The sequence below is a fragment of the Hemiscyllium ocellatum genome, chromosome 34 (genome assembly GCF_020745735.1).
Source record: "Hemiscyllium ocellatum isolate sHemOce1 chromosome 34, sHemOce1.pat.X.cur, whole genome shotgun sequence".
NCBI classification, from domain to species: Eukaryota; Metazoa; Chordata; class Chondrichthyes; order Orectolobiformes; family Hemiscylliidae; genus Hemiscyllium; species Hemiscyllium ocellatum.
In genome coordinates, this window is record NC_083434.1 from 17500230 (window position 1) to 17513080 (window position 12851).

The 12851-nt window shown below is 40.6% G+C and overlaps 1 protein-coding gene across 8 annotated transcripts in view; it reads right to left on the minus strand.

Annotated features, from left to right (window-relative positions):
- Window positions 1-3007: 3007 nt before the first annotated feature.
- elmo1 (engulfment and cell motility 1 (ced-12 homolog, C. elegans)) overlaps window positions 3008-12851 on the minus strand; it is a 281611-nt gene continuing 271767 nt past the window's right edge. For all 8 annotated transcript variants that reach the window (XM_060849874.1, XM_060849870.1, XM_060849873.1 and 5 more), the window contains one exon: window positions 3008-4093. In XM_060849874.1, the coding sequence (XP_060705857.1) occupies window positions 3893-4093 (201 nt within the window). In that variant the 3' untranslated portion in view covers window positions 3008-3892. The remainder of the gene's footprint in view (window positions 4094-12851) is intronic.

A 12851-nucleotide genomic window follows, 5' to 3' on the forward strand; every position in this document is an offset into this window, starting at 1 on the left:
AGAGACAGGACCTGAATGCATCTGGAAAGGCAACTTGATTAAGTTATTTGAAAAAGTGATAAAGAAGATTGACAAAGGCAGGGTGGTGGATGGTGTCTATATGGACTTCAGCAAGGTATTTGACATGCTTCTTCATGGTAGACTGGTTAGCAAGACTGGAATCCAAGGAATCCATGAAGAGCTAGCCATTTGGATACAAAATTGGTTTGAAGGTAGGAGACAGTGATGGCAGAGGTCTGTAAGCAGCAGTGTGCCACAAGGATTGGTGCTGGATCATTTATATAAATGATTTGGATATGAACAATGAAGGAATTGTCAGTAAGTTTGAAGATGAAACCAAAATTGGTGGTGTAGTGGATAGTAAAGGAAGTTACCTCAGATTACAATGGGACCTTTACTAGATGGGACAATGGACCGAAGAGTGGCAGATGGAGTTTAATTTAAATAAATGTGAGGAGTTGCATTTTGGAAAGACAAATTAGGGTAAGACTTGTACACTTAATGGTAAGGTTGTGGGAAGTGTTGCTGAACAAAGAGACCTTGGGGTGCAGGTTCATAGATCGTTGAAAGTGGAGTCACAGATAGATAGGATGTGAAGAAGGTATTTGGTATGCTTTCCTTTATAGGTCAGTGCATTAAGTATAGGAGGTTATGTTGTGCTATGCAGGACATTGGTTAGGCCACTTTCAGGATATTGCATTTAATTCTGGTCTCCCTGCTATAAGAAAGATGTTGTTCAACCTGAAAAGGTTCTGAAAAGATTTACAAAGATATTGCTAGGATTGGAGGGTTTGAGCTATAGGCAGAGGCTGGATAGGCTGGGGCAATTTTCACTGGAACATTGGAGGCTGAGGCGTGATCTTATAGATGTTTACAAAATCACGAGGGGCACGAATAGGGCGAATAATCAAAGTATTTTCCCCAGGGTAGAGGAGTCAAAAACTAGAGAACAGAAGTTTAAGGTGAGAGGGGAAAGGTACAAAAGGGACCCAAGGGGCAACGTTTTTGTGCAACGGGTGGTGCATATATGGAATGACCTACCACAGAAAGTGTTGGATGCTGGTATAACTACACCACTTAACAGACATCTGGATGGGTACATGAACAGGAACAGTTTAGAGGGATACAGATTAAATGCTGGGAAATGGAATTAGGTGAATTTGGGAAATCAGGTTGGCATGGACTAATTGGACGAAAGGGTCTGTTTCTGTATCGTACATCTCTATGACTCCATAACACTGATGTTGAGTGATGTCAACAGTGTGGTTCAGTTCCTGCATCGGCTGAGGTTAACTTGAAGGTTCCACCTTCTCCACCTCTTAGAGCCATAGAGATGTACAGCACGGAAACAGACCCTTCTGTCCAACTCAGCCATGCTGACCAAATATCCCAACCCAATCAAGTCCCACCTGCCTATGAAACATCACTGGGAAATATTACTCTACATCTCAATTCTTCCTAGAAAAGCATTGTATCTCACACTTTCCCACATTGTATTCCACCTATCATCTCTTTACCCACTCTCCGAAACTGTTTAAGTCCTTCGGCAGTCTCCTTGCTTCCTCAACACTTCCTGTCTCTTCAACTATACTTGTATCATCTGCAAACCTAGCAACAATGCCCTCAGTTCCTTTGTCCAGATTGTTAATATATAATGTGAATAGCTGTGGTCCCAACATTAACTCCTGCAAAAACTCCACTAGTTACCAGTTGCCATCCTGAAATAGATCCATTTTGTCTCTACTCTGCCTTCTGCCAATCCTCTATCTGTGCCAGTACCTTGCCCTTAATATCATGAGCTCTTATCTTGATTAGCAGCTTCCTGTGAAGTATTGTGCCAAAGGCCTTCTGGAAATCCAAATATATCACATCTGCTGGCTCTCCTTTGTCTAAAGTGCATTCTTGGCCACTTGATGGTGAAGTGCCAATTAAACTAGCTTGACGCCATTACTAAATCACCGCAGTCATGATTATTGAAGTCAAAATTGCATGCTCCAAACACTTTTCTCTGACCCCCAAGGTAAAAAAAGCAATTTATTCTGCCTACTTTATTCACAGTGTCACTGACTATGTGCAGTTATTGTGCAGTTGAGTTTCAATATGAGATGACAAGGTTCTAATTTTGTATTCTTGTACGAGTGACTTGCATGCTCCATCTGAGACACATGATTTCTCCCAACTTTTATGATACCTTTTATGATCTTCCAGCCTTCCTCCGTTTCTGTGATGCGCTTTATTTAACTATTAACATCCTCTCTTTATCCCCAAAAGCCAATGGCTTTGTGAATTGCCATGCTCTTCTTGGCCCAATGCTCGCTCCACTAGAGTTAATGGTAACCATGACCTGTCATAATCCCAACTCAGAGCTCCGAAACCCCTTCTATGGTCTATGAGATCTGACATTTCTAAACACATTTTAGTCTTTTTCTAAAATTCATTTAGGTGGGTTTTTATTTTTCACATTCACCACTCCCTAGAATTTTATTCCCAAAAATGACAAGTGAACATTGAACTGTATTGGGCAAGGTGTATTTATAAAAGGCAACAAAGTGAATGGTGGGATGTTATTGTGTAAGCTACAGACATAGGTGCAGAATCTTTGTTCATCCTTATTCAAGTGCACATTTGGTCTTTTCATGCTTACCGACTGGTATCTTGCGAACTTCTGAACGATGGATGGCTGAAGACTCTACCATATAACGCACAGAAACTAGAAAAGAGCATGGTACTTTTCACCTTTAAGGGTAGATATCATAAAGTTAGATGGACTAATGGAAAATCCAGCGGGGCCTGATGTGATCCTGAGTTCAAAAATATTTTACACTTGAAATATAAAATCTACATTTGTGTTTCCAAAACACACTGCTGCTCATGCAACATCCTAGTAAATTCAATAGTTTCATTATGACGAGAGAGCATAAATTCACATTTAGGTAATAAATCTTATTTTATTGTAAACTGCATAATCTCAAGGACATTTACTTAAGATATTTCAATATGGTAAAGAAACACTTCAACAACACACAGATGTGCATTTTCCATTAAATATATATGTAAGAGGCTAAAAATGGTAAAACAGTTTTTTTTTACATATATAAAATGTTTCCTGGTAAATTATTCTCTAACATCATAATGACACAACAGTGACGTAATACTGGCTGCTTGGCATATTTCACGAATCATCACTATGTAATACAGAATCCAGTATCTTACTCTACATAGAGCCAAAGCCATGACCATATGTTTAGTCTGATACAAATTTACTCTTTCCTTTTAAGTATGGTACACATTAATGAGCTCTGACATTACTGGCATCATAATATACATTTTACTATCAAGCAAAATGTGTGGCTGGAAGGTCAGACCTTAAAAGGAATGCAAATTGAGATATTAATAGCCCTAGATCAAACTGATTTCTAGCTTCCTGAATGAACACAGGCTGATTTTCCATTTTTGATAAACATGTGCACAAGGGTTTATACACACATAAACACATATACGCATGATCTGCCTCCTCTCATTATACCCCTGATGCCTTTCACCACTCTGATGAGAAAGAGTGATGTGCATTCTCATGAAGTCCTGCCACAACAAACTTTTGGCAAAAATATCATTTGCAACAAGTTGTATCAACCATGAGAATGTCTGAGAAATGGTCCCATTCCCAGTGAAGGTAACACTGCAGCTGGGTCACTACTTGCAGTGGCACAGAAATACAAGGGCTTTTTCCACCAAATAATGCCCAGAAATTAGAAAACAACTTGGTCTAGTTAAAGATTAGCAGAAGCCAAAAGGTAACAGGAAGATATATAGATAACAGAGAGAACAATAGGGGAAGATGATAGCTCCAGTTACTGCTGGTTCCAGTTTATTCTCACAGCTGTGACCCTGTCTAGTTACAGTCATAAACAAAGTCATAGTTGCTTGGCTCCTTGGGGATCGGAGGTGGGGCTTCCGGAATTTTAATATTCTCTAGGTCGAGAAGGCGAAGCTTCATCTCCATGCTGAGGAGCGTGTCGAGGTCATTCTTTGTCAGCTCGCTCATCATCTCCTTCCCGAGTAGAGCATTCAGTCCATCTGTCCACACGCAGTACTAGAAAAGAGAAAATGACGGTGTTGAAAACATTCAACCTCCTTTACTTATCGGTTTGAGTTTGCTGTCTTTTCAGTACTGGCTCTTTTTAAGAATCTTGTCAGAAGGTCTACAAAAAAGCTTCAGAATCAATACCAAGATACTTGCCTCATTCTCTGCATCTGTCACAAATTCATTAGTGTTCATAGTATAAGCAATTCTACATCCTTCAAGTGGCCTGCATTATTAGTTTTAGCTTTTACTGAGTAAGAAAATATGAATCAATATTAAACATGTTACATTATCCATGGGAAAACAAATCAGAGTAGGGTAACTATGATTATAAGGAATGGCTTATGATGAATTTATAGCATGGAAACAAATCATTTGACCCGCTAGTCTGTGCTGGTATATGTTTTCTCCCATTCTCTTTCATCTACTTGTATATCCTCCTATTTATAACTTTTCAATCAACCCTTCCTATATTCTTAAAGACCTCTGTTGGGTCAACTCTTAGATTTCACTTTTCCAGAGAAAAGAATCCCACTCTGTTTGATATTTACTGATAGTTATAACCTGTAAAGTTATGGTATCAGAAAACAAAGAACTGCAGGTGCTGAAAATCTGAAACAAAAGAGGAAATTGCTGGAGAAACACAGCAGCTCTGGCAGTACCTGCAGAATGAAAGCAGAGTGAATGTCTTGAATCCAGTGACTCTTCTTCAGAACTGACGTTAACTAGAAAAAAGTGGTATTTATGCTGATAATAGTGAGTGGGAAGGAGGAATGAGCAAAGAGATGATGACAAATCTGAGAGAGAGAGAGAGAATTAGGCAGATAAAGAGATTGTTGATAGCAAACCATGGAAGGGGAAAAGCTGACCGTGGGGACAATAAGGAGGTGAAAATGGGTTGGCTGTGGTGAAAACGGGTTGGCTGTGGTGAAAACAGCTTTTCATGCTGTTTCTTCCGTGATGTCATATTCTTACAGCAATCATCAGTCAATGTCTGAAATCTGACTGTAAATATTAACTTGACGAGGTGGTGAGTTTGCTGTTTACTAAAATTCAGGGAGTACATAATTGGGCAAAGGATAATGAGTGTGCCACGGTTTGTTCAAGGCTACTTGTTAGGAGAGTACTTTATTTTTCTGATAATGAAGTACTTTTAGTGTTATTTATAAACAGATTTTCCCTTTTTGGGCAGGGAGAGCAGGGCTTTTTTTAATCTAACCTATTTTCTGGATTCCCTCAATATTGGACCAATCACAGTGAAGGAAATCAGCAGCTGACTCAGTTCTCTCACTTCCCATAATGTAACATTTACTAGTTAATAGTAAATAAACAAGCTGGTGCTCACTCCCTGACTAATAAACTGACAGATATTTACTTGATGACCCCACACAGCAATGGCTAAGTACTGCTATTTCATGACATCCTAACAGAAAGATGACAAAATTAATCACTTATAATCTTCAAGTTAGTCTTTCAAATGTCAAACTGAACACAATTTGGCATTAATGCTCCCTCCCATCTTCTTTCTCTCAAGTTTAGTTGCTCTGAATTAAAAGACAGCAGGTGAAAGGCGTACCCAATAGCTTCCCAGAATGGCGTTCCTATATTTATTCCTCTGTCCTGGCCTCTCTTATCTGTCATCTCTAAGCTGTCAGAGAAAATCACTGTGTGGGAGCTCCAGGTGCAAAGCCCAAACTGCCATCTCCACACTTTTAATAATGTACAAGTTACAACTTTTGATCATTCCTTCTTCATGCATCCTGAAGAGTTTGTTTCAGTTTTAAGAGAAACCCGACAGCAGAGAGCCCCAGCACAGTACATATTGGAGATGATGATATGGCTCATGCCCAACTTGAATGGGCCAAGTAGTTTTATCCAGATAACCAACTAATGTTGCAGTTACCTTAGTGACTGTCATTGCTAAGGCATGATCTACTTACTTATAAAAATAATGCTGTCTATTCTGCAATATCATGAATTCAAACTTTAATTATGGCTTTGAACCGTCACTTTTACTCTTGCACCTTCTTGAAATAAAGCTGGGAAATGTGCAAGGCAATCCTTTCAAAATCTAGAGATCTGCAGCCAACTCAATAGTCCAATGAAACACAGGGAAGTGATCTACTCATACCACCAAGGTGGCATTGGGTGTGATATATCACAGAGAATTATCTACTATAATTGGAAACATATTCAAGCTATAATTGTGGTTTTAGAATTGGTGTAGAGTGAATAACTTGAAAACATACTGGCTTTAAGCACTATTAGCGTTAGTCACTGGAAAGCTTATGCTGATTTACTTACACGGCAAAATGTGCGCTAAAGGCATATGGAAGCACACTTGAGTGAAGAGTCAGTGACAGGCTGTTTTATGGAGACATGCTAAGTTACCACAGATATCACTTCAGAAGGTTAGAATGAGGGATTTGTATCACTAACTTAAGAAGGGGTTCCAAGCCTCCATTAACTATTTTTTTTGAGCAGGGTGTGTGGGGCAGATGATAAGTTTAAGCTCAAATATCTGGAATGCTATGTTTTGACACATACTAAGGAGTTTTCATTGCCTACTGGGACTTGAGGAAGAAGACAATATCTAGTTATGATTATAGATATAGATGAAAAGAAACAGTTGGAGGTTTAAACAAAGCATGGTCTGGTTAGAAACAAAGAAATAGGCCTAGGACACTCAGACACTTAAGCCTGTTCTCCCATTTTAGTCCATGCCTCATCTACTTCAACATCATTTTCTGTGCTATCCTCATTTGCCTTGATGTCAGTAGTATCTAGAATTCTTTCAATCGTTATCTTAAAATTAATGAATGACCGAGCTTTCTCAGCACAGTGTTGCACAGAATTTCAAAGATTTACCATTTGCTGAATGAAGAAACTCCTTATTTCAGTCTATTGGCGAAGGAGTTGGTGCAGGAGGGAGGGCTTCAGATTCCTGGGACCTTTCTCAGTCTGTTAAGACCATAAGACATAGGAGCAGAAAATAGACCATTCCGCCCATCGAGTCTGCTCCACCATTCAATCATGGCTGATAGGTTTCTCAAACCCATTTTCCTGCTTTTTCCCAGTAACGTTTGATCCTCTTGACAGCGAAGAACTTATCTATCTCAGTCTTAAATATACTCAATGACCTGGCCTCCACAGCCTTCTGTGGCACTGAATTCTCCAGATTCGCCACTCTCTGGCTAAAGAGGTTTTTCCTTATCTGCACTTCAAAGAGTATTGCCTTTACTCTAAGGCTGTGCCCACAGGTCTTCATTTCTCCAGCCAATGGAAACATCTTCCCAATGTCCACTCTGTCATTCAGTATTCTGTAAGTTTCAGTCAGGTCCCCTCTCATCCTTCTGAACTATAACAAGTATAGTTCCAGACTCCTCAAACGTTCCTCATATGTTAAGTCTTCAATCCTGGTATCATTCTCATTAACCTCCTCTGGTTCCGCTGCAGAGCCAGTACATCTTTCCTGAGGTATGGGGCGCAAAATTGCTCAAAATTGTATCACATCTGAGGCAAACAGGACCAACTTCCCTGGGGGGGGGGGGGGCGGGTGGAGGTTGGGGCTGTGTGTGTTTGTGGAGATGCTGTTAGTGAAAGTTTAACCTTTGGACAAAGTCATGGAATAGAAGTCAAAGCACAACAAGGGAAGACGCACAAATAAATATAGAAGAAAACAAAATCAACTCAGTGTGAACAACACCATATACAGTCAAGTTATGGCAAAAGAGAAGGATGTTCCCAATGGCTGGGGAGTCTGGAGCTAGGGGCCAGAGTCTAAAGATAAACAGTAGGGGATTTAGGACTGAGATGAGGAGAAATTTCTTCACCTAGAATGGTGTGAAATTCCTTGCCACAGAAAGTAGTCAAATTCAAAACCTTAAAGCTTTCAAGAGGAATTAAATTAAATTAAATTTAGTTCTTAGGGCTAAAGGGATCAAAAGGCATGGAGAGAAACTGGGAACAGAACAATGAGTAGGATGATCAGCTATAGTCTTACTGAATGGTAGAGGGCTGAATGTTCTACTCCTGTTGCTAGTTCTATGTTTTTAAATAGGAGTATCTTGTAGGCACGTTGAAGTCAGGTTTGAATCTTTTAAAATGCATACTTCCCTCCCAATGCCAACTCATCCATTCCTGGGGCTGAAATTACTCTCTAGATTGGTGCTACTTGAAGGTGGAATATACCTTGAACTGCATCATCTGTTAACACTTTTTTGCTTGGCTGATTAAAAGTTCTTTAATTAGCAAATGTTGATGACATCTTTATGGGTACTAGATGACACAAAGAAAGGTGCAGGACAGGTAGTGTTGAGGAATCAGGGAGACTGCTGCAGAAGGATTTGGACAGGTTACAAGAATGGACAAAGAAGTGGCAGATGGAATACAATGTGGGAAAGTGAAGGTAATGCACTTTGGTAAAATAATAGAGCCAAAGACTATTTTCTTATGGGGGAAAGGATTTAGAAATCAAAACATAAGGGACTCAGGAATCCTAGTTCAGGATTATCTTAAGGATAACATGCATGTTTAGTTGGCAGTTAGGAAGGTAAATGCAACGCTAACATTAATTTCAACAGGGCGAGAATACAAGAGCAGTGACTTACTGCTGAGGTGGTATAAGGCTCCGGTCAGACTACATTTAGAATACTGTGACCAGTTTTGGGCTGTATCTAAGGAACAATGTGCTGGCCTTGAAGGGGGTTCAGAGGAGATTTATGAGAATGTTCCTGGGAATGAAGGGCTTGTCATACGAGGAGCAGTTTGAGGAGTCTGGGTCTGTACTCTGAGTTTAGAAGGATGAGGAGGGACCTGATTGAAGCATATGGAATACTGACAGGCCTGGATAGAGTGTACTTGGGGAAATGTAGGAGAGATTAGGATCTGAGGGACTCAGCCTCAGAATGAAGGATGACCCTTTAGAACTTAAATGAGGAGGAATTGCTTCAGCCAGAAAGTGGTTAATCTGTGGAACTCATTACCACAGAAAGCTGTAAAGGCCAGGTCATAGAGTGTATTTATAACAGAGATTGATAGGTCCTTGATTAGTAAGGGAATCAAGAGGGAAGAGGGCAGGACAATGGGATTGAGGAACATATCAGCCGTGATCGAATGGAGCAAGTGGTCTAGTTCTGCTCCTGTATCTTATGGAAGGCTGATGGTGTGACGTAGATGAATTAGCACTTGCAAATGTCACGGTGAGATTACTAATGCATTGAGTTAGTGACAGAATCCATGGGGGTGAGCTTGGCTTCCTTGTACTCTGAATTCAGTAACACTTACCGTTTCTGCTCACTGAGCAAAGACAAATGTTTTGACAAAAATAAAATTCGTGAGACATGGAAAAGGTTACCGGTCTTTATCATATTACACCACAGGTGTTCTTTTCAAAATCCATATTGTGTCCTTGTGATATTGTCTGTTCTTTGAATTCACCTGAAGATGAAAGCTATACCAAGTTCACCACATCTCATTCATGAGTTTGATCTGTTCAAAGGACAACTGTGACTGGCAAATCTATTTCACTTTATAACCTGCTGATTCTGTTTTGTTGTAGTCTTCATTGTTTTTTATTTAGTATTAATGTTCTGGTATTGTCATGTTGAATTGTATTGGTTTTAGGCATCATTTACCCAGAGCATTGAAATTCAAATAAATGCACAAAAATGATGAATGTGCTGTTTAGTTTATGCAAAACAACTGCTTGCAGGGTTAATATATAACTGGAGGCCCTGAACTCTACACACATTGTGAAAATCTCACAACCTTGTGAAGTCCAAACAGATCCTGATTGGATTTCATTACACAAAGTGAAGCAATATTTAATTTCCTTCATACATTAATATGCTTCTGATGATTCCCCAGGACAATTTTTACACTGGGTGTTCTGTTCTCTCACTTATCAATCAATAGCCCGGTAACCTCATGCATCAGAATGCACAGCCAACAACTAATACCTTATGCAATTCAACACTGAGCACCATTGAGATGATTCACCTTGGTGACTAGTTGAATTTTATTATACTGTATCGCAACAAATGTAGTATGTTCAAGAAGAGACTCCCCATTTGCCTGGATAAGTGCAGCCCCTCAATACTCAAGAAGCTTGATGCCATCCAGGACAAAGCAGTCTGCCTGATTGGCAATACATCCACAAGCACCATTCCCTCCACCACTGACACTCAGTAGTAGCAGTGCGTACTGTAAGTCGTTCTGCTATAACGCCAACAGTTGTGTTCCTCTACAACCTCATGCTGCACAAAAGCACGCCATAGAAAATTGCTATACCCATTCAGTAGGAAGTTTGTGTTATCCAAACAATGTCCACAATTCGTGTGATTTTTAACTTTGTACACTCCTGTCCAACACCAGCATCTCCAAATCATGACTACTATCGACACCACTAACTGCCGGCTTACAGTGGAGAGGATCTCCAAGAAGACTGCACATAAAGATAAATTCAGTGTTACGATCGAGCCCTCCACTATCACCTGATGAAGGAGCGTCACTCCGAAAGCTAGTGTGCTTCCAATTAAACCTGTTGGACTATAACCTGGCGTTGTGAGATTTTAAATTTTGTACACCCCAGTCCAACTCCAGCATCTTCAAATCACAATTTGTCAAATCACATTATAGCTAATTCATGCTGATGAAATATGCGTTATAGCAGAATGACCTGTATCTACAAGATGCGCTGCAGAAATTCACTCTAGTTTCTCAGACAGTGCCTTCTAAACCCACAAGCACTTCAATCTACAAGGACAAGGGCAGCTGATAAATGGGAACACCACCACCTTCAAGTTCCCCTCCAAGCCATTCATCATCCTCACTGGGAAGAGTACTCCTGTTTCCTCACTGTCATTGGGTAAAATTCCTGGAATTGTCTCCCTAATGGCATTGTGGGTCAACCCACAACAGGCTGACTGCAGCAGTTTAAGATGGTAGCTCAAGGAAAACTAGGGGCAGGCAATAATTGCTGGCCAACCAGCAACACCCACATCCCACAAATGAATAGAGAAAAAACACTATCAGCTCCTTGAGCCCATAGCACTACATAAAAGAATCATTGCTGATATTCTGCCTCTACCTCATTTTCCTAGTTGTTGCTCCTATCCTTTGACTTCTCAGACTCTATCAATCAATCTGTCTCATCTATGAATATACACAATGATGGAGCATCCATCTGTTAACTCCAAAATACCCTCCTAATTCCCACTTTTGTTTTTAGTTCATTTACTAATCCTCTATCCATACTCACATAATGTCCTCATCTGCATGAGCTCTTGCCTTGTCTATTAATCTTTTGTGTGATACCTTACTGAATGCCTTTTGGAAATCCAAGTGGGCTACAGCTACAGCCCCACCTGAACCATTGTACTATTTACATCCTCAGAAAACCCAAGTAAGTTGGTTAAACAGAATTTATACTTGCAAAACCAGGCTGACACTGATCTTCTCAGTGCATTGCTCAGAATTCAACAATAAGTTTCAGCATTCTGCCAACAACTGATGGCAGGGTATTTGGCTTGTAGTTCCCTGTTTTCTCTTCTCCCCCTAGCAGGAATAAATGGTGTTACAGTTGTTAGCTTGCAATCAGTTGAGACTGTTCTGTAATCCAGGCAATTCTGGGCAGTCATTAACTGTGCATGCACTCTCTCTGACTCTAGGACATAGACTATCAAGTCCTAAGGAAATTTCAGCTTTAAGTCCCTGAGGTTTGTCCAACACTTCTTCTCAGCTGATATAAATAATTTTACTCTTAGTAGCCTCTCTTAGTAGTTCCTTATATGTCCAATATGAAATCTGTGTTTCCTACAACAAAGACAGACGCAAAAGGCACAATTTTTCCTGTTTGAAATTCAATGGCAGACCAATCACACATCTATCAGCTTGTTACGAGCTGACTAGTGAGCTTCGGACAGAATCTTAATGAACTGCAGTCCTCAACAGTGGTGCTTCCTTCCCCAGAAGCTTCCAATCAGAGGTAGGCAGCTTCTATGTAAGGTAAAAACAATGACTGCAGATGCTGGAAACCAGATTCTGGATTAGTGGTGCTGGAAGAGCACAACAGTTCAGGCAGCATCTGAGGAGCAGCAAAATCGATGTTTCGGGCAAAAGCCCTTCATCAGGAATAAAGGCAGGGAGCCTGAAGCGTGGAGAGATAAGCTAGAGCTCTCTGCCTTTACTCCTGATGAAGGGCTTTTGCCCGGAACGTCGATTTTGCTGCTCCCCAGATGCTGCCTGAACTGTTGTGCTCTTCCAGCACCACTAATCCAGAATCTGGTTTCCAGCATCTGCAGTCATTGTTTTTACCTAGTTGATTTTAAGCCTACTGCGAATCCTCTTGCAAGGATGCCTGCCTTGAAGAAGTTTTCCTCCTCTCTCTACAAGAATCTCAGGGAGTCCCTCTCCCACTGCAATTCCCAGGTCATTTACTCCATGCTACTTTCTCCCCACCCTCACCCTCCTCTAGCTTATCTCTCCATACTTCAGGGTCTGCCTTTATTCCTGATGAAGGGCTTTTGCCCGAAATGTCGATTTTGCTGCTCCTCAGATGCTGCCTGAACTGCTGTGCTCTTCCAGCTTCTATGTTATACAGACTGTCAGAAGAGCCTACTCCTCAGGGCATCCAACAGTGAGAAGTTAGATCTTTTTCTTATCCTTCTCATGTGGTGGGGGTCACGGTGCTAGAGGTAATGGCAGATGGGTGTCTTACTGAGGCCACACACTTGTCCCTCATCTGACCCACTGCCTCTTTTTGCTA